At 51.9% G+C, this 22174-nt stretch overlaps 1 protein-coding gene across 1 annotated transcript in view; it reads left to right on the top strand.

The window, feature by feature from the left end:
• Nucleotides 1-22174, top strand: part of GLIS3 (GLIS family zinc finger 3) — a 443094-nt gene that overhangs the window by 332313 nt on the left and 88607 nt on the right. Inside the window, exons 5-6 of the mRNA XM_004714455.2 lie at nt 9021-9182; nt 13408-13518. Of these exons, the coding sequence (XP_004714512.1) occupies nt 9021-9182; nt 13408-13518 (273 nt within the window). The remainder of the gene's footprint in view (nt 1-9020; nt 9183-13407; nt 13519-22174) is intronic.

Genomic DNA, 22174 nt, shown 5'->3' with positions numbered 1-22174 from the left:
TGCTGACTTTGTGGCTAGCAGCCCAATGCTTAGCCTCCTATGCACTAGGACTCGTAGAAGCAAGACCCAGCTATAGCCAGCCCAGGGAGCCCCTCATTTCTCAGGGGTAGGAGGTGGCTCTGCACTCTTCCTTTTACCCCCTCTTTGTAAGCCTCCTTCTCTTGACACCATTGGAAGGTCTGCCCTTGGTGAAGAAGACTTGACCTCTGCGGTTCTCGTCCAAGTCACCTTGGGAGGGATCCTAGGTGTGCAGAGAATCTGCGGCTTTTTCTAGGTGCCTTTCGGCTCTGTTGTCTTCGGGCTGCCGTGGAGATGTGGGCGAGAGTGTAATTCATCCGCATCTCGCGGCGGCAACCATCCCTAATGGGATTAATTGGTCTTGACTGATGGAATCGTCAAAGCGTATACCTCCAAGGGTCGTAAACACGGAGCCTTAATTGAAATCAAATGTGTATTTTTCCAAGCCTGCCCAGCGCCCCCGCCTCCTTCCTGATTGGGTTCTGTTGACGTTGGCGATGGGGTAGAAACCTGACCAGGAAAGGTCCCCTGTCCCTGCTGCTTTGAAGACAAATTTGTGCTTCTCCAGTGCTGAGTAACTGATGAGGGGAGGGAGGACGCGTCTACTTGATTATTGGTTACACATATGGAATAAATCCTGTTTTAATGGCATCTAATGAGCCTTTCATTTCCAGAACCTTACACAAAAGCCCCTGATAGAAAGGGAAAGTGCGATTTCAAAGGTCGCCTCCTTGCCACTTAATGTCAACAATTCGTAATCAAGCCAATATCTATAGGTGGTGATTACAGGCTTCAGAATATGGAACGACCTCTTAAATTAGCAGGGAGGTGGGAGCCTGGGTTCTCTGAGAGGTTGAAGACAACTTATACTTTTAACGAAAGTGTGTTATTGGAAAACCTCCTCAGAGTATGTGGTCTCGGGCTGCGTGGGTAAACCTGAAGTTCTGTCACTAACAGTCTCTGTGAAGCCACCTGGGGACAATGTCACCTCCCCAGTGGGTCCTGGTGGCAGGAGGGGTACACTGGGCAGGGGGATGCTTTGTGTGTGCTGGCCACGGGGCCACAGGGGGGAGGGGGGAACCTAGGAGCACTCCCGTTACAGCCCTCTGTCTGCGCCCTGTCAGATGAAAAGTTGGAGTTTCAAGAATGTCCTCCCACATACCTGGAGGGACCAGGCCATGGAGAAGGGGAGCATGCCTGGCAAAGTAGAGGGCCTGGGAAAACCAGGAAGATCCTCGAGGAGATGGCTAGACACTGGTGGCAGCAGCCACCGGCTCCCACCTAACCACAAGGGAGGGCGGTGCAGGACCAGGCAGTGCTTCATTCTGCTGTACACCGAGCCTCTATGAGTCGGAGCCGCCTGGACGGCCCCGTGCCACCCCCGAGCACTGTCACCTGGACTCTGACTCAGGGTGACTTCTGAGCCATCCAGTAGCACTGTTTTCGACAGACAGCTCATTTCTCAAGTGTCTCAAAGTGGGCTCATCACCCCCACCCCCAGCAGTGAGCCTGTTCAGCGTCCCCACCGCCCGGAGGCTCTGTGAGACTGGGTCAGAGGATGGCTTTCAGTGTGAACGGAGATGGAGTGATGGCCGTTGTACCCTGGGGCTCCTGCACGTGACGGGCAAGCGCATGCATGCAGGGTCCAGCTGCACTTCATGAGATTCTCGATGGCTGTGACCTTCTAAAGGAGCCCTGGCGACGTAGTGAGTACTGTACACGTCGGACTGCTCACCACAAGGTCAGCAGTTCGAAACCACCAGCCACCCCTCTGGAGAAAGATGAGGTTTTCTGTTTCCATACAGAGAGTCAGTCTTGGAAGCCCACAGGGCCCGTTCTACCCTGCCCTAGCTGGTCGCTCTGAGTCAGAATCCACTCAGTGGCAGTGGGTGGCTTGATGCTGAGAAGTCTTCCACACGGAGGGCGTTCCTTAGCTCATCAGCTCCCGGCACCCGGATGCCCTGGTCACCCAACATCCCATTCACCCCTCCGAGCCTGAAGACCGCCCAGTAACCTGCTACTGACTCATCACAGCCCGTGAGGACACAGGAGAACTGCCCCAGGGGCTTCCCAGGCCATCATCTTTCCGAAGCAGCCAGCCTCCTCTTCCGCCCCACAGGGCAGTTGGTGGGGTCTGACCGCTTACCTTCCAGTCAGCGGCCAAGCGCTTCACCACTGCGCCACCAGGACTCTTGAAAAAACCTGTCGTTTTGTTGTGTGCCATTGAGTCCAGTCGGACTCATGGTGGCCCTGGGGGTCAGCAGCCATCAAAGAGAAAAAAGAAAGCATCCATTTGACCAAACAGTCCAAGAACGTGCCGTGACGTATTCCATAGCCATCCAGTCGGTGCTGACTCGTATTACTCCACAAGACAGGGTAGAACTGTGCCTGTGGGCTTCCTGTCACTCTTTGAGGGCGTAGAAAGCCTCATCTCTTTCCCATTGGAGCTGCCGGTGGTTTCAAACGGCCGACCTCGCAGTTAGCACATGCATAACCCACTACCCCACCAGGGCTTCTCCACAGCTGTGGTTGTTTTGGGGGTTGTGGGGTGTTATCCAGTCTGTCCTGACCCACAGGGACCTTATGCACCGTTGACCAAAACCCTGCCCACCATCCTCACAGCTGTTCCTGTGCTTCAGTTCATAGTGGGCCTTCCAGCGCCTGCAGGGCCTTCCTCGACTTTGCCAAACACGATGTCCTTCTGCAGGGACTGGGCTCCTGACAACATGTCCATACTCTTTGGTAGGCCCACCTAAACCTTAGTTTTTATGTATTTCTCCTATTTCGTGTATTGGTGCGGACTTGAACCTATGGACCTCATGTGGAACTGCCTGGGCAGAGGGACAGCCTTGGGTTGAGTCTCAGGGTTAGCCCCCTCCCGAGTGGTGGCGATTGCTTGCTTTCAAGTTTCTCTCCGACTCCTTGAGGGGCAGGCCCATCGCTGCCGGCTGTGGAGTGAGTCCCGCCAGCTGTGGAGATGAGCTGTGTGTTGGGGTCCACACAGCCCTGATCCAGGTCTGTGGTGCCTGCTTGCTCTGACTTGGGGCTCAGAATTCTTCCCATGAGTATTTTCAATGAGAGTCATGAGGTGGTTTGTGTCCTGCATCCCTGTGAGGCCAATGGTTCAAACCCAGCAGCTGCTCTGCAGGAGCAAGAGGAGGCTGCCTGTCCCTGTAGAGGGGTACAGCCTGAGAGTGCATTGGCGTCCACTCGATGTTGTGGTGGGTCGGTGGGATGGGTCAGAACTGACTCCATAGCAGCGGGTTTGCCTTTATTCAGAATCCCCCTTGGCACAAATGCCTAAGTGATGTTGGACTGTTAACACCAAAGTTTGGCAGTCGAATCCACCCAGAAATGCTGGACCATCTACCTCTGAAAAAGCCCTTGGAACCCCTGTGGAGCACACATCGACTGGGCTGCACACGGGTTCCCCAGGAGTGGAATGGGCACAGTGGCAGCCGGGCTGGGCTCCTCTGGTTTTGATTATTCATACAGCTCCGAGGAATCAAAGCTTGCTGGGGTGAGGACCTAATGCTAGTGGAGAGCAAATGTTTTGAGAATGATGAGGGCAAGGAATGTACAAATGTGCTTGACACAATCGATGCATGTAAGGATTGTGATAAGAGTTGGATGAGCCCTAATGAAACGATTAAAAGAGAAAAAAAAAACACCTTGCTGGGGTCAAAGCTCTATCATTGTACCTGCAGTAACTGTCAGAGGCTCTTCTGTCTCCTGACAGTTTCTGTTGTTGTTGTTGTTTGCATTGTTGTGGCTGCTGTCGAGGAGATATCAGAGAACAGCCAGCTTTGCACTATTTGGAAGATCTTCCCCGAGTCCCCCAGCCATGTGCACAGTGAAGCAGTGGGCTCCTTACCTCCTGGTTGTGCTAGTTTGAACCCTCCCTGAGGCACCTGGGGAGCCAGCCCTGGTGACCAGCCATGGAAACCTGATGGGGACAGTTCTACTCCCACGTCGATGGCGTCACCATGAGTCATAGAGAACGGTTTGTTGTTTTTCAACATGGTGGCTCCTATTTTTTTCCCTCCCCGGTATCTTAAAGAGGGAATCCTGGTGGGATAGCAGGGTCCTCGCTGCAAGGTCAGTGGTTCTAATTCAGCAGTTGCTCCCAGGGAGAAAGATGCTGTAGGCTCGCTGCTCGGGTCCAGATAGGAAAGGCTCAGACACCCAAAGGGGCCGTGCCCCCGGGTAGCTCTGAACGGGAGTCGACTCGGTGGTCCTTTTCTTGTTGGTCGGTGCCGTCAGGTCGGTTCCGGCCCCCAGCCAAGTCACCCCGTGTGCAACTGCACCAAACCGCTCAGTCCTGTGCCTTCCTCACACCGGCGATTGTGTCTGAGCCCAGTGTTGCGGTCACTGCATCGGCTCACCCTGTTGAGGGTCTTGAGGGGCTTCCTCTCTGCGCTGTCCCTCTGCTTTACCAAGCACGACATCCTTCTCCAAGGCCATGCCTCTCCCGACAGGTCCAAAGTACGTGAGAGGGAGCCTCTCCAGCCTCACTTCCAAGGAGCATGCTGGCCGTTCTTCTTCCAAGACAGACCTGTTGGTGCTTTGGGTAGTCCTTGAGGCTTCCCATAGTCTTTTGACCTTTTTGATGTATTGATCATTTGATTGCGGGCTCTTACAGATATCATAACAATCCATAAATCAGTTAAATCAGGTGAATTTGTACAGATGCTGCCATCATCATTTTCAAAGCATTTTCTTTCTACTTGAGCCCCTTGGTACCCTCTTTATTCCATCCCTCCCCCACCCTGTACCCTCACGAACCCTTAATAAGTTAGATGTTATTGTTATCATTATTTTTATATCTTGAACTGTCTGATGTATCCCTTCACCCACAGTTCTGTTATTTATTCCCCTCGAGGGGGATTATGCATCTATCATTGCTATCAGTTCCCTCCCTGCTCCCGCCCCTCCTCTCCTATGCCCTCCCAGGATCATTACTTCCATTACTGCTTCTAAGGGTTTACCAATCCTGCATTCTGTGTGTCCAAAGCTCTTATCTGTACCAATGTGCATACACTAGTCTAATAGATTTGCGAAGCCCAACTGGGGCCATGATAGCAGGGGAAGAAAGCATTAAAGAAATCAATATTTTTTTTACCAGCATCCTAATTCAACGGTATCAGTTCTTCTTTAGTCTTCCTTACTCACTGACCAACTTTCTTTTTTTTTTGACAAAATAATAATTTCTTTTATGACAAAATAATAATTTATAAATGATCAAGGGCTCATGAGGGAGGGGGGAGCGGGGCGGGAGGGGGAAAATGAGGACCTAATGCTGGGGGCTTAAGTGGAGAGGAAATGTTTTGAGAATGATGAAGGCAATGAATGTACAAATGCACTTTACACAATTGATGTGTGTATGCATTGTGATAAGAGTTGCATGAGCCCCTAATAAAATGATTTAAAAAAAAAAAAAGAGAGAGAAAAAAAAAAACACTCACTGACCAACTTTCATATGCCTACGAGACTATTGAAAATACTTTGGCTGGGGTCAGGTAGACCCTAGTCCGGAAAGTAACATCTCTGCTTCTCAGCACTCGAAGGAGGTGTTGTGCAGCAGATGTGCCCATAGCAACAAGTCTCTGGATCTTGACTGCTGCTTCCATGAGCTTTGAATGTGGCTCCAAGCAGGATGAAATCTTTGACAAGTTCAATCTCGGCCACTTCACATGATGCGACCTACTGGTCCACGTGTGAAGGACTTTGATTTGCCATACATTGAGTTGCAAACCGTACTGGAAAAAGTTGGCAGTGGGTGATATTTTTTTAAAAAATGGCCCAGGTGTTTGAAGCAAGGCTCAAGGCCGGTGGCTTACATGAACAACTCCTTTGGCTTTGAGTAGTGCTTCTGTTCATAGCCAGGAGAGCAGCGGTTAGCTGACTTCTCACTGGACGCTGCACTGGGAGACGCTAGTTCACGTCCAGGCTAGTTCTGGTCAAGTGGACAATCTGAATTCATTCTAGGGTCTGTCCATCCATTCCAGATTCCTCCCTGATAGACGTTCTGTCAAGCCTCACTGAATCCTCCATGAGCAATCCCAGTGTGCTTTTCCACACCCCATTGGGGTAGCATTCTCCCAGACCACGATCTTGGGCACAGGGCGGGGGACTGGTTCAGGGGCCTGCCACGTCTGGGTGTGCACCTCCAGATCTGGCCCCAGAAAGGAATCTAATCTACAAAAAAAAAATTTTTTTTTTAATCCTTGCAAGGATCTGGGCTCTGTGCTTGGCGTTTGCAACGCCCCACGTTCATTTCAGACCTATGTGTGGACCTCTAGGTCAGTGGTTCTCAGCCTGTGTTGCAACCCCTTTGGGGGTTGAAAGACCCTTTCACAGGGGTCGCCTGATTCATAACAGTAGCAAAATTACAGTGATGAAGTAGCAATAGTTTTATGGTGGGGGGGGGGCGGTCACCACCACATGAGGAGCTGTCTTAAAGGGTCGCAGCATGAGGAAGGTTGAGCACCACTGCTCTGGGTGATTCCAAGTTACATAAGCTGAGCCTCAGCCCTTTGCTCTGCGTCCTTGGCCAGCACCTACTGGAAAAGACCAACTGGCCCATGCCTGTCTGATTTGAGGCCGGCTTGAGCAAATAAGTGCTTACCTCCATCCTCCTCCTCCTGCCCTCCTGCCCTCCTGCCCTCCTGCCCTCCTGCCCTCCTGCTCAGAACCGCTTAGCTGGGCGTTCCCTCAGCAGACAGAGTAGCTGGCTTCATTGGCAGTCATCTTCTGTGCATTCCAAATTTATTTCTATGTGAACTCGCAATCAGGAAAACACCCAAATTATTTTAAGCAAAATATCAAAATTGAAATAAACCAGCATATGTCTTCGAAACGTGTATAACTCTCAATCAAGTAAGCAGTGCAGCTTTCAGAAATGTCTTAAAATACCCCAGCCTGCAACATCCGCACAGCTGAAGGGGACAGCGTTCTGGCCCTTGGTGAGAGGCCCGTCTTCTTCATCCTTGCTTGGTGTAAGGGGGGACATTCAAAGAGCCACCCCTGGCCAGCTGTGCCTGCCCCGTCTTCACAGGTGATTAGCCAGCACCCATAATACGTGAAGTGACTATGGAGTTTTAAGGGCTGCCTGCTAACTAGAATGGAAACTAGAATGGCGAATGTGTCCACTTCCCTTCCATTCTGTCCTGTGCTCCACTCCCACCCCCCACCCCCGATATTTCTCTTCATAATTGCTTTTAACCTATCACACTTGCTTTCTGGTTCTCTCTCTCTCCTTTCTATGGGTCCCATCCAGTGGGAACTTGAATGGAATTAAAAGAACCTTGGTGGTGTAGTGGTTTACACTTTGGGCTGCTAACCACAAGGTCAGCAGTTTGAAACCACCGGACACTCCATGGGTGAAAGATGAGGCTTTTTTACTTCTGTAGCAGTCAGTCTTGGGCCCCCTCAGGGACAGTTCTACCCCGCCCTATCCAGGGCAGCTCTGAGTCACAATCGCCTTCCTGCCAGTGAGTCTACTTTGTCTGCCTGATTTTTCAGAGACAGTTAAGTGATAAATTCCTGCCTCACCTTTATGCTTTATTGACAGACTTTCTCGAACATATTTCCTTTAAAAACAAAAAACGTTTCATTGTTGTAACACCTTTCTTTTAAAAATCAGATTGTGAAGTCAAGGATAGGCATCACTCTGGCCCCATAATAATAGCTGGCATTTTGCCCACAAAGGAGATTAGGTGCATATAAGACCCTCAGTAATGAGCCCCTGATAAAATGATTTTTAAAAAAATAAAAAGAAAAGAAAAAATAGTAATAGGCCCAGCTTAATAAAAAGTCTTTAAAATTTTAATTCAACATTGCCTATATTACAATAAAATCACCATATGCAATTCCTTTTACTATAACAAGAAGTAAATATTTGAAACCGTAAAAATAAAAAGGCCCTCAGTAAAGATCGCTGCAGTCTAAGGAAGCCGGCCTGGACATCTTTCCTCCCGTTGTCCCTTCTTCCATCCGAGTCAGAGGGCAGGCTTTCGTGAGGAGGAGGGGCAGAAAACCAAACAGCTTCCTTTATTTGGAAGGTGATTTCAGCACACATTGAGTTGCTCATCTTCCAGCCACGCCTCTGCTGTGCACAGTGGTTAAAGCGCTCGGCTGCTCGCCCGGGAGTTGGCGTTTCTAACCCCCCAGCCCCTCCGAAGGAGGAAGCCAAGGTAGCCTGCTTCTGTAAAGATGCCCAGCTGCGGGCGCCGTACGGAGCAGCTGTGCTCTGTCTGAGGGGGTCGCCATGAACGCAGCAGCCAGGAGTGGGTCTTTCCTAAAACTCAAAACTGACTCCACCGTCTTCCTGTCCTGTCCCCACGCACTTCTTTCGAGGTGCCTCTGGATGGACGTGAACCTCTGACCACTCGGTTCACATCCAAGCACTTTAAGGGTTTTTGCCGTCGTCCCTTTTAAGCTTGTTAGACTCCTCGTCTCACTGGGCTCGCCCCCCACCCCCTCTCCGACCCGTCACTCCGGGGGGTGTCAAGCACCTAGCTGGGGGGCCGGCCGGCGCACCCCTCTCTCCCTGAGGTCTCAGCCAGGTCCAGCTTTTTCTCTCCCACATCCCTCTCACTCCCCTGGTTCCTTTCTTAATTGTCAGGAAGTTTCTTCCTCCCTCCTTCCGTTCTGACTTTCAGAGCAGTTTGGGCATGGAGACGTGTGTTAATTATTTAATACATCTTTGAGACACGCGCTGCTGTATTTTTATTAACGAGCCAGATGGCTCACCGTGGATTCGCTATGACAGAACTGATCGCAGAAATCAGCGTGGGGCCCAGAGCGGATATAGAGGTGGCACGTGCGCCGCGTGGAGGGTCAGGCAGGCACACGGGTAACTTGAGAAGGAAGATTGTTTCCCGACGCAATGGGTCTCAGCCAAGGGCAAACTAAGGACGTTGGGAGGATGATTCCCTTTCACTTCAGACCCAAGCACTCGCGGCCCCTCTCACCCACCACCTGCTGTGTTCTCTTGGCAGTTCGAAGGCTGCAAGAAGGCCTTCTCCCGGCTGGAGAACCTCAAGATCCACCTTCGGAGCCACACGGGTGAGAAGCCGTACCTGTGCCAGCACCCGGGCTGCCAGAAGGCCTTCAGCAACTCCAGCGACCGTGCCAAGCACCAGCGGACGCACCTGGACACTGTGAGAATGGCAGGGGCTTGTCCCCTCCCAGCCCGGCCCGGGGACATCAAGGGCGTTGGCCACAGGGTCTTCAGGTGACAGGGACAAGGCCCTGGGCAGCAGGAGTAGAGTGTAGTCGAGGGACAGAGGCACCAGGCAGGCATCCTTGTGGGCCGTCCTCAGTCTTACAGCTCCCGGGACAGAAGAGTGATTTGACCACCTCTTTGTTAAAGTGGGCGCCCTGGTGACACCGTGGTTAAGGCACCGGGCTGCGACCTGAGAGGTGGTCAGTTTGAAATCCCCCAGCCCTTCATGGCAACGGAGTGGGGTTTGGCTGCGAGCATAGCTGAGACTTAATACACATTAAGTCTTTCATGCATTTACATGGATTGGCATACCGACTGCCACAAGGGGTTCAAAGACAATGTGGGCGAGGGTGGCCTAGGGCCAGGCTGTGGTTCGTGTGTCACCGTGAGCCAGTACTGACTCGATGGCACCTAAAAACCAGAGCACACTCATGGTTTATTAACGGCCGTGACTTATTGTTAAACCAGCCCACTGGCCACCGAGTTGATTTCCACTCACAAACCGACCACACTCCCTGCCACGGCGTCACTGCCGTCTCCTCATAGGGACCCTTTAGGACAGGGTAGGACTGTCCCTGGGAGTTTCCAAGACTGTAACTCTTTACGGGTATAGAAAGCCCATCGGTGTCCCTCAGAGTAGCCGGTGGTTCCAAACTGCTGACCTTGCAGTTAGCAGCCTATCGCGGAACCACGATGCCACCAGGGCTCCAAAGACAGCTTCATCTTTCAGGCCGATTTCAACTCTCAGTGACTGTGCGACCAAGTAGAGCTGCCCCGTAGGGCTTTCCGGCTCCCATCTTTATGGGAGAAGCCAGTGCTTCCTCTCCTATGGGTGCGCTTAACCACCTGCACCACCAGGGCTCCTGAGCTGGGGTGCAGAGTCTGTTTAAATGCAGAGTAACCCCTGGAGACGGGGTGGGCATTCCTAAGACATAGTAACATAAGCAGGCGTTGCTGAAAGAGAGGGAGACCCACAAGGAGATGGCTTGGCACCGTGGTACAAGGGCTCACATATACCCGCGGTGATGCAGATGGCACGGGATTGGGGCGGTGTTTCCTTCCAATGCTCCTGGGGTGGCTGGGAGTCGGAACCCATTCAACAGGGCCCACCCACAGGACTGGGAAGGTTTTTTAAATGTTGCTTTGTTTTGTTTTCTGTACCCTGATTCTTTTCTTTTTGCCGGCGTGGGTTTTGAGGGCGAATCTGGTCTTTTGCTCTGAGACTCACCAGTGTTACACCTTTAAGGGGTCTAAGAAGAGGCATTGCCGCCCTCCCGGGGCATGGGTTTCAAAGCTGCCCCTGTGTTCACAGAAAGGAGCCTTTGACATAAACCCAGAGAGCGCAAGGGCTCTTCCTTCGGACGTCCTTCCCTCTCCACATGCTGGGCCGCTTGGCTCCTTGGCCACTGCCTTTCCCCTGCTCTCTCCCTTTGCCCTCGCCTGACTGTGGGCTGCGCTCCTCACCAGTGGCCCTCCAGGCGACAGGAGACTTCCCTCTGCTTAGCCGAGCCAGTGGGACCGATCTATTTATACACAGCACGGCTCTCCCAGCCCGTGTTCTTGCGAATCATGTATTCATGACAATGCTTTTGCAGTGTTCACATTCCGATGTCTATTATTAAACTATGCCAGAGTGGGGAATGTTGAAAAGATACAGCCATGGCTACGCATCTTCTCATGCATATTTCAGATTCTTCTGATGCTGCCTTGACATGTTTAGCTGCACGTTCCATACACTTCTCCGCTGGCCACACCAGGGGCCCCGGTGGTGCGGTGGATGAGCGCTCAACTACTAACCTAAAAGCTGGGCAGCTCAACCCACCCCCACCCCCCCACTCCTTGGGAGAAGGCCGGGTGATGTGAAGCTGACGGCCTCGGATGCGCCGTGGGGCAGGCAGCTCTGCTGTGAGCCAGAATGGCCCTGCGAGCAGCAGGGGGGTCGTGTTGATAGACGTCATTTCAGCGGCGGTGCCACGTCAGCTTTGTTCAGCGAGCATTCAAATGTACTCAGATGCAGGGGGTCGAGCGCATGGGCTGTTAACCACAGCCGTTCCAGCCCACCCGCCTCTCCTCCCCCGTCTGCTTGGAAACCCTTAAGGGTCCGGCAGGGTCACTAGGAGTTAGAATGGGCTCGATGCCAATGACTTTGGTTTTTGTTTATCTGTTTCTTTTTGACCCGTACAAGAGTTATGGTTTATAGAGGCCTGTCTCATAAATACCTGAAATGACATTTGAGCTGTGGCATGCTGGAAGAATCTTCTCTGTACAAGCTCCCTGCCAGCGAGTCGATGCGAACTCAAAGCAGCCCCAGAGGGCAGGGCAGCACTGCCTCGTGGCTTCTGAGACTGGCTCTGTATGGGAGCAGAAAGCCACGGAGCAGCTGGTGGCTTAGGGACGGCTGACCTTGTAGGTAGCAGCCCAACGTGCAGCCACTATGTCACTGAGTTGGATTTAGGGATGTCAGAAATCGCAGACTAGTCGTTGAAGACATTTGGAGAGTAAATGGGATTTTGACAAGGCAGAAGAGTAGTGTTGAAACTGGCCTGGGCGGAATCCAATCAGGGTTCTAATGTGTCATTTATCTTTATCACGGAAGGGTGAGCTTCCTGGGGTTAGGCAGTCTGCAGAAATTGCTTCCATTTTCCCGAGTTATCTGTGGTTGGAAAGGACTAGCGCCAAGCCACGTGTCAGGATTCCACGGTATTCTTCGTAGCTTGCCACTAATTTTAGCGACTCATTTTGAAATCCAAAAGAAAAATCCATTTTTCAAACTTTTGAGGGACGTTATCTAAGATAATTTTATGATTCCACATAATGCAAGCCCTTTAAAAACTAGGCCAGTTTTATTTTGGGCCGAGGGAAAGTGTTTCTATTAAGTTTTCTGAATCCATCATAGTCTCTGAAATGAAGTTCTCAGATCCCTTGTTTAATTCTTGTACAGACTCGGGCAAACTGCTGAGCCCTGTGGCGCTGGTGGTTAGGCATTGGTCCATTAACCACAAGGTGGGCTGACCGAACCCCCAGCCTCTGTAGGGCAGCGGTGAGGCTGCCTGCTCCCATGGAGGCGGACAGTCTAGGTTGCAGCTGTTCTCAACCTGTGGGTTGCGACCCCTTTGGGAGTGGAACAACCCTTTCACAGGGGTCGCCTGATTCATCACAGTAGCAAAATGACAGTGATGAAGAAGCAACGAAAATCATTTGATGGTTGGGGGTCACCACCATATGAGGAACTGTCTTAAAGGGTTGCAGCATTAAGAAGGTTGAGAACCGCTGGTCTAGGAAGCCTTGCATAGGGGTTGGTTGGTTGGAAGCCTTTTCAAAGTTATATCGGAATTAAATACTGATTTTGAACAGCCAACGTGTTGCTTGACAGGTTGGTGATTTAAATATAGGTCCACTTTCCCTTTCACTGGCTGCCCCGGAGCGACAAGCACAAGGAAGAGCTTGATGATTAGCCGAAACAACGATGTGCCAAGCCCAGGGATGCCCAAGTCACATGTCTAGAACCAGTCAGTCTTCCGTTCAGCCCTCACGCGTCCAGGAGGCGAGGGGGTCCCGCAGTCAAAACGGGTGCCCCTCCATATAACCCTGGCTTTCGCCCAGGACGCCGGCCACCAAGGCCACGATGACTGGTTCTCCAGCTGACCTCTCGTCTGTTGGTCATCACCTACGGTGCCCTGTCTCTTTCCTCTCACGGCTCCTTCCTAACTCGTTCTCTCTCTCTCTCTTTCTCTCTCTGAATCAGGTTTCTTCTGAAACACAACCAGTCTTTTCTGGACTTTTCTACAGCTTCTTTACCCGAACCCCTAAAGAATCTGTGCTTCCTAGTTTCTGACAGTACCAAAGATTGTTGCCACCTGTAAGTACGGCTGCAGACACTGCCTCACCTCCCACCATCAGCCCTGCCACAGGCCCGGCCCTGTGCTCCTTGGATGCCCTTTCGTAAGCCTGGTGGAAGAGAGCCATCTCTTTGTCTCTTGGAAGTTTCACCTTCCCCTTTGCTGCGGCACCAACCCGGGGGACCTTCTCCTTAAAGTGCATGAGGGTCACCCAGCATTTTCCATGAGTCACTTAGTGATAGTTCAAGTCACCAGCCTTTGAGCCGCTCTGTAACCTGTATGACGTAACCACAGCTGTCTCTTTCTTTCTTTCTTATTTAGAAACCTTATGCTTGTCAAATTCCAGGATGCACCAAACGCTACACAGACCCCAGTTCCCTCCGGAAGCACGTGAAGGCACATTCTTCCAAAGAGCAACAAGCCAGGAAAAAGGTAATTTGGGGGGAAAAAGGGCGGGGGGACTCCCCCAGCCAGCAAGTGCACACCAAGGTGACTCAGGTACTACTGGGGGCCTCAGGGATGCGTAAGGCTTCTTGAGATGCTATGGATTTTCGGAGGGAGCTCAGCCCTGAGCTATCAAGGCTCTGGTTTACAGAAGTAGTTGGAGCCAGGTAGGGATCTCTGGGCATGGCTTGTTGGATTGGGGAACAGTAGTGAAAAGTCACCAGAACTAGAGAGTCCCAGATTTAAGAACCCAGTGTAACCAGCCAAAGGGAACGGATTTGGAGTAGCAACAATAAAATACCTTGTGGTTGATTCATGCTTTAAATATATATACTTACCCTAATTAACAAATGGCCAAGATGATTTTCGCAGAAATGAAAAAGGAAGGAGTCTTATATAGCATAAATATAGCACAGCCCTTAATTGAAGCTTCCGAGACTGCATTTCTTAAAAGGTGGTTGTGGCATAGTGGCCATGTGTCTTAACTGTTCACTGCAAGTCAGCAGTTCGAAACCACCAGCTACTTTGAGGGAGAAAGAAGAGACTTTCTAGTCCTAGAAAGAGTTATGGTCTCGAAAGCCCCCAGGGACAGTGCTACTCTGTCCTGTAGGGCCACGGCGAGTCCGAATTGAGTCAATGGCAGGAGTGTGGTCTTGTTTTGGCTGTTGGTGGCAGTTGCCTTTGAGTGGATGGTGTCTCACGGTGGTCTTACTTAGAACTGAACCAAGCGCTGCCCGACTGTGGGCCATCTTCCTGAACTTTGGGGGTGTGAGTCCCTTGTTCCAGCCCCCGTGGAATACTTTTGATCCTGGAGTGCTCATCAGTCAGCACTATGCTAGATGGTCTTCCCATAACAGGTCCCGGGCACGATGGATGTGGAAAGGGTGCTGAACTGACAAACTCTTTGACATCAACAAGGGATGAATGTATCTTTAGAAGTTTATGCAATATCATATAGCTCAGATGTTGAAGAAATACTAAAGGTCTATCATCAAACCCTCATGATTGTTTCCCCCCACCCACCTCCTACCTCCCACCCACCCCCAGCTTTCCAAGTGCTTGGCAGGCTGAGCCTGAACTACTCTAGGGGTGGGAAGCTTGCTACGTCTCAAGGCACTTGGTGTTTGAATATGGGGCTCAATTAGTATCTCTTGCCCATGGCCAAAGGCAAATTGACCTGACCTTGGCCCATGGAATGTTTTCATTTGTGTTGAGATGAGCACCTGACTCATTTATGGATTCTTCTTTGCAAATGGAAGGTTCTTTGACATTCAGCTTGTTTTGAGTGCTTGAATGAATCCCTTGGGTTCACTGTGAGTTTTGCTTGGGAATCTTGCCTTCCTTTGCGATCTATAGGGACATAACATTCTCATGTTGGGACATGGTCCCTGGTCTCTTTGCTATTGGACTTTTACATTCCTGGGAATTCTTGGCACACCTGGGGGTTAGGGGGGTTCCCACACACATGACTCACTGAGGGGTCACACTTGAAAAGGATATGACCTCTTCTCTGAGAGAAGAAAATGCTCAGTTAGAAGGATTCAGGAGGCAATCTTAATTGCAGACAACCTCTCTTGTGCAAGTCAATTGTTAGACTTGCTTCCATCCCCCACCCCCCCCAAAATATAGTTCAGTCTCTTTGCGAACGACATGCATGATCATTTGGCATGGGGTGGCTCTGTTCTTTTCTTTTGGAAGAGTCCAGGAACTGCCAGGAGGATGAACAATGTCAATAGATCTCTGAGGGCAACCCATATTGTTCTTCACATGGCCCACTGCGGCTTCACTGTGGTAGTGGGTGGTTGGCTTTGAGTTGTTTCCCTGTCCTGGTGACTGCAGGAGACCTGTCGGTCATCTCTGGGGTCCTTGTCATGTGTGAGCCCACTGCTGTGTCTTTCCAGTCACCCCATCTCCTGGGGAGCTGCCTTCCTTGTCACTGATCCCCTAGTTTACCAGACACGGTGCCCATTTCTGAAGACTGGCCTCTTCCTGACAAGGTGCCCAGAGGAAGCTAGTCAAGCACACACACACCCCACCCCCAAGCTTCGCAGGAGCATCCTCCCCGTGAGGGTGTGCGTTTGCCAGCAATTCAGCGGAACTACTCATCTGTGTCCTCGGCCATTAAGTGAACGGCTCTTATGCCTTGGAGGTAACAAACGGTTATGTGTTAAAAATAAGAACCTTCCAGTTAACAGTATGGTTTCCATAGGTCTGGTGGATTTCTGTCCCCAGGTTGTCCCAAAGTGTGAGGCTTGAGTCTGCTCACTACTCGGATGCTTTTCTGGAGAACAGCAATTCTGTGGATGTGGAAGACTGAATGCCCCACTCGAGACAGATCTGTCTTGGAGGACGCACAGCCAGGGTACGCTTAGAAGTGAGGGTGGTGAGACTTCATCTCCCACTTCAGACCTGTTATCGGGAGGGACCAGTCCCGGAGAAGCACATCACGCTGGGTCAAGTCGAGAGGGTGCGTGAGAAAGCGGAAGACTCTCAATGAGGACAGACGCAGTGGCTGCCCCAAAGGGCTCAGACGTAGGAAGGAGTGTGAGGACGGGCAGGGTCTGTTCTGTGGAACACGGGGCACTGGGTCAGAGCTCACTCAATGGCACCCACGGGGACAGCGTCCTGGTGGATGGAGACGCAGCACCGTCAGTTCCGTTCACCACGGGGATCTAGGTTGACAGGGCCCGCTGTCAGGGATGGTTGAAGCTGTCACCTCTCTCTGAAGAAAGAGTGCCGCTAATTAGGTGAGCGATTCTCGAAACATCTCCAGGAGAAGAAAATCAGACTGTGAGAGGGCGGCCTATCGGTTTGTAGACAATTTGCAGACAACCTTCAAAGGGCAACCAAGACAACCAGGGGCATCCTTTGGAGAAGCAGTGTTATCATCTTCTCTCAACTACGGCAGAGCCCTGGTGGTGTAGCGGCGGTTACATGCTGGGCTGTGATCCTCAAGGTCAGCAGTTTGAAACCAGCAGCTGCTCTGTAGGAGATAGATTGGGCTTTCTACTCCCCTCAAGAGTTATAGTCTCAGAAATCCACAGGGGCAGTTCCACCACAGGGTCCCTGTGAGTTGGCAAAGACTCGATGGCAGGGAGTTTGAGTTTGGCTTGCTCTCGGGAGCCCTGGTGGCAGAATGGGCTGAGTGGCGCTGCCAGCCCCCGGGTCCACAGTTCAAAAACACCAGTTCCTCTTCAGGAGAATGACGACACTGTCCACTCCCATAAAGAGTGACGATTGTGGACACCCATGGAACAGTGCTACCCTGTCCTGTAGGGTCGTCATGAATTGGAATGGACTCTGGGCCAGTGAGTGTTGGCCTGCTTGTGTCTTACTTAAAATGAGGTGTCACCTCTCCAGTGACTTAGCTCGGGTTGCCTGATCAGTTTCCTGCCAGTGATTTAGTTGGCTTTCCCTGTCCAACCTCAGGGGCAAGGCCGAAGCTCTCCTTGCTGAATTCTAAGGTGCCTTCTCATCCTCTGACAAGTCTGGGGGCAGAAAACAAACACTCATTATGAATCCGGAAGGGATGCGTTTGCGGAACTCCGAAGAAAGAACGTCCCTCTGTCCACCAAGAAGCACTACAAAAAGAAATTCCATTCCCAGGAGAAGCACTGTTTGTTTGCCCCAATGCCATCGATCCGCATCTCCACGTCTCCCACTGGGGTGCGCGGCGCGGGAGATTTACATGGTCAGATGTTGTTACCAGACCTGGGAGAAACACTAATTGTGAACTCACATCGGGCCCTGGTATTTGAAATATTTCCTGGCAGACGGAATTGAAAAGAGGGAAAAAAAAGTAAGAAACAATAAACCTTTAAGACAGAATTAAGATTATTTACGACTTTAATTAAAAAATTGAAAACTGGCAGCTTTTCAAAAGACTACACACACACACATGCACACAAACACAGAGAAATGTGAATTCATCAGAAATAACCATAAAAATTCCTAGGTGATAAAGGCACGGTTGGGTAATGGGCCCAGCCTGGGGGAATTGTTTTGTTGAAAAGAATAAAACCCTTTTCTGTCACACCCAGTTAGTCATGGATTCATTTTATACACCCTGCCTGCCTCCCTGCCTCCAATCCTCTTTTGAATCTCCCCAGGGATACAAAATGACATTAGTTTGGCCTTAACATGGCTGGCTTTATGAGGCCCTGCTCTGAAATTGGGGCCGGGCCATCGAGTCAGCTCTGACGCAGAGCGACCCTAAACGATTTCCAGAGCCACACTCACTGCCCCGAGTCAATTCTGACGCGTGGCGACCGTATAGAATGAGTAAAACGGCCCCCTGTGGGTTTCTGAGACTGAAAGTCGTTACAGAAGTAGACAGTCTCAGCTTTATTCCAGGGATCCCCTGGTGGTTGCGAACTGCCGACTTTCCAACTACATCTGTATTAGGAAGGGTTCTCTGAAACAAAACCAGGACCCTATGATTATAGCTAGCTAGCTAGCTAGCTAGATTTATACAGTGAGAAGGAATATAACAGCTAATTAGTCCACACAGCAGTTCAGAGGACTCATTTCAACTCACTTTCCTGAAATAGTTAATTTATTGGAAATCCTTCAACTCACATGAGCTGCCGGGTCCAAGGTCAAGGAAGCGGACAGTGGAGTCTTCCCTCGGGGAAAACAGGTAGCAGGCAACAGGGTGGATCGGCAACAGTCAGTAGCACAGCAGCTTAGGGAAGCAGGTCCAATGGGATCTTCAACCCAAGTGATACACGGCGACAGGCTCCACCAGCCTCAAGGTCAAGTGATGTGCACACCAGCAGCATGGTGAAGCAGGTCTTGAAGGACCTCAGGCTCTAGGGGCACGGTCCATGAGTTAGCTTGGCCCACATGTAGTGCAGCACACAGCTGAGGCAAAGAACTAGCTCAAGCAGCAGCACGCTGCTCCTATCACCAGGGAGGAAGACAGAAGAAGGCAGGTCTTAGGAAGCCATTTATCTCGTTACCCTCCAATCCAGCTGCGACCTGATTGAACTCTGTCCACATGTTCCTATCGGCCTAGTTGACACAACAAACCTAACTATCACAACATCCCAGAGCACAACTCGCTATCCCACCAGAGCACCTTTTGAGCCATCCTGTACAACCAAGAAACCAAACTCGCTGCCATCAAGGTGACTCCTACTCACAGTGACCCCGTAGGACAGGGCAGAACTGCCCCTGTCGGTTTCCAAGACTGTAACTCTTTGCAGGCATAGAAAGCTTCGTCTTTCTCCTGCAGAGTGGCTGGTGGTTTTGAACCCCTGACTTGGCGGCTATCAGCCATGCATCACTACTCTGGCACCAGGATTCCAAAGGCATCCTTAGAGGACGGGGTAAACCTGCCCCATGGTGTCCCTGAACTGTACGTCTGTACAAGAATGGACAGCTGGGCTTCTGAGGAACCCCTGGGTGGGTCAAACCAGTAAGCTTTCAGTTTGTAGCTGGCTGCTTACTAGCCGCTGCACCACCTGGCTCCCTGACCATCAGGAAGAACTGAAAAATCTCAAAGAAATATTATTCAAGCTGGGGGGTGGGGGTGGGGAGGTGGGGGAGACACTATTTCAGCCAAGGAGTTGGGGGTTCTTTGGCTCACTGCATGCTGGGCGAACCTTGGTCTTTGCATGCTGCGTGCACACCCACACCGACCTCCAGCCCTCTTCCACGGTTGCTCTCTGCATCAGACCTCAGGCCCATGAGGACAAGGGTCTCGCGTGTCCCTGAGAAGCCCTGGCAGGCCTCCCAGCTTCAGTCTCCACTGAGAACAGCACATAGACCCTGCCTCAGGTCCTGCCTGAGGAAGAGTGGCTGGAGGGAGAGCAGAGAGCAGCGGTCGCCTGAAATGCTCCTCCAGGCTGGGAGTTCGTTGGAGCAGGATTCTCTGTGCGCACCTTGGGAGCCCCGCCAGCTCCATCTCCCAGGCTTGCAAAATGGGCTTTGTAAAGAAGCGAAGGCAGGGAATGCTGGGCCGTGCCCATATCGGAGGCCCCAAGGACCCTGCCGCTTCCATAGAGACTCCAGACTTGGGGCGTCCACGTTTATGCAACACCGACCCTTGGCCTGCCACGGCGGGCGGCTGTCACATTTGTGGCCTGTTACAGGATGAGCGTCCCACTTGCACGTGAGTGGCACAGTGAGTGTTTGTGATTTCTGCATCACGAAGCAGCTCCGTTCAGCTTCCTGGGCTCGTGCCACATTGCCGGTGGATCTGGGGTCTGTTCTGAGCCACCCAGACTGTAAACCAGACTGTAAACCGTGGCACCAAGTACCACAAAGTTCATCTCAGGGTCAGTGGGGGCTCCGTGATAGAATCCCCACCTTTCATGAGGGAGCCCCTGGGTCCGAGACCCAGCCAGTGCCCCTCACGCGAAACCCCCATTCCCATCTGTCAGTAGAAACTTGCAGGTCGCTCTACAGCCACACGGGTTGTTGGGCGGCTTCCAGGTGAAGGCACACGAGGAAGAAAGGCCCGGTGACTCTTTCCCTCCTGGGCCACCTGACTGCCTGCATGCAAGAGTGGGCCCCCAGCAATGGCCCTTCCCAGATGCTGACAGCTACCCCTCACATTGCCCCCCAGGGATAAATAAGTCCATGACAGAGCACAGGACTCGGCCCGTGTCGTGAGCACATTACCTCCAGGTCTAGTAGCTCCACTCCTGCCTCTCCCATCCAAGACCCCTGCTGAGAAACAACACACCTTGGCAGCAGAGTAGAACCGCTCCCGGGGGTCTCTGAGGCTTCCCCGAAGAGGATAGATCAGCCAGGTCTTTCTCCCGCAGAACAGCTGGAGGGATTTGAACTGCCAACCTTGTAGTTAGCTGTCAAGCACTTAACTGTCACACCGCAGGGACCCCCTCAACAGACCCGACGCCACCAGCACACTGCCGCTGAGTACCGCTGCTGTAGGGGTCATGGTCATATGGCTCTGGTTTACATCCATTCTGCTGGTGATCAGTGGCTTGCATCATGCCTCAGCAGGGTGCTCAGGAGTCAGACTCTGGCTGCTGCCCGGAGACTCTCGGGTGACTCCCTTGGGGAGCAAGACATTCCAAGGAAGGCTCCCGGGGAGGCTTTCATGAGACAGAAATGTTGGTTGAAAATAGCGGTGCTAATTAATAACGACGTTTCGGCATAAAGCAACTCATGTTCCATTTAACCCTTCGCCAATAGCACAGATTTGGGGTTGGAACCAGCTGCCTGGAAGCTTCTAATTTAAGCCGGCTCCATGGGAGACCAGCTCTGCTTCCCAGCCTTTCTGAAGCTGGGTGGTGATGGGAGCTATTGGCAGGGGGTGAGAAGTCACTCTTGGGGGCTGGTCGTGGGCCAGGGTGAGTGGATCGGTCCCTTCCTGGGCAGGTCAGAGGCACTCTCGGGATGGGTTGTGTGTGTGCCAAAGGTTAAGCACTGGATGGGGAACCAAAAGGTTGCCGGGTCAAACCTGCCCAAGTGCCTCAGAAGAAAGGCCTGGTGATCTGCTTCCAAAGGGTGACCGTTTCGATAAAGCTACAGAGCCGTTGTCCTCTGCACACAAGGGGTCACACACATTCATGGAAATCGACCAGAAAGCCAGTAGCACCACCGCCAACGGCTAGCACCTCTCAGATCCTAGTTCGGAAAGCATGCTTTTCCCCAAAGTGTGTTCCTTGGAAACAGCCCACGGGGATAAGGAGGTTGTTTATTACAGGCAGAAGGAGTCTTGAGGATGCTGTCGGGTAAACGCTGAGCTGCTAACTGCACAGTCAGCAGTTCAAACCCCCCAGCTGCTCTGAGGGACGAAGATGAGGCTGTCTGCTGCTGTAAAGATTGACAGCTTCATCAACCCGACATCGACATGTGGTCAGGAGAGGCCAGTCCCTGGAGAAGGACATCATGCTCGGTGAAGTCGAGGGGCAGTGGAAAAGAGGAAGACCCTCCGTGCGATGGACGGACACCGCGGCTGCAGCAACGGGCTCAACCATAAGCACAATCGCAGGGACGGTGCAGGACGGGGCGGCGTGTCATTCTGTTACGCACCGGGTCGCTGTGAGTCGGAACTGACTGGAGGGTACCTAGCACCAGCAATAACAGCAGCAGGAGCAGGAATGGGCAGTGATGGCAGTGGGTGGGCAGGTGTGGGAATATTGGGCTGAACACGACTTACTGTTACACACACACACACACACACACACACACACACACACGTCATTAAGTGAACTCTGACCCGTGGCTCCTCCAGGAGGGTCCGAACAGAACTGTGCTCCCCAGCGTTGTCAGTGCCCGCGGTTTGCAAATAGATCACCGGGCTTTCTTCCTCATTTCCTTGGTATCCACCCTCACCCCACTTCTAACGCCCCTCCTGGTGAAAGAGAAAGCGGGTTGTTTCGCCCTGCTCTGACCCCTAGGTAAGGACGCAGCCCGATGGGTGCTTGCTGATGGGGCTGAGCCGCTGCTCCCGGCTTTCAGGATTGATTGGCAGTTAGAAGCCGTCTAGGCGACGCCTTCTCTCTCACTCCATTTTTCGGCTCCTTGCCGTGATTGATTTGGAGAGGAAAGAGCCAAGTTCCTTCTAAATTTAGTCTTCTAGACTCTCACTGGTGGCTCACCCTTCCCTCCACGAGCTGCCCAATCACAAAGGGTTGCCACACCCCCTCTCTGCTTAGTCTTTCTTGAC

Source organism: Echinops telfairi, unplaced genomic scaffold, assembly GCF_000313985.2.
Source record: "Echinops telfairi isolate 266 unplaced genomic scaffold, ASM31398v2 ScPeMD7_25;HRSCAF=90, whole genome shotgun sequence".
Lineage (NCBI taxonomy): Eukaryota > Metazoa > Chordata > Mammalia > Afrosoricida > Tenrecidae > Echinops > Echinops telfairi.
Note: the sequence above shows the minus strand (reverse complement) of the source record. Positions and strands in the feature narration are given on the sequence as shown.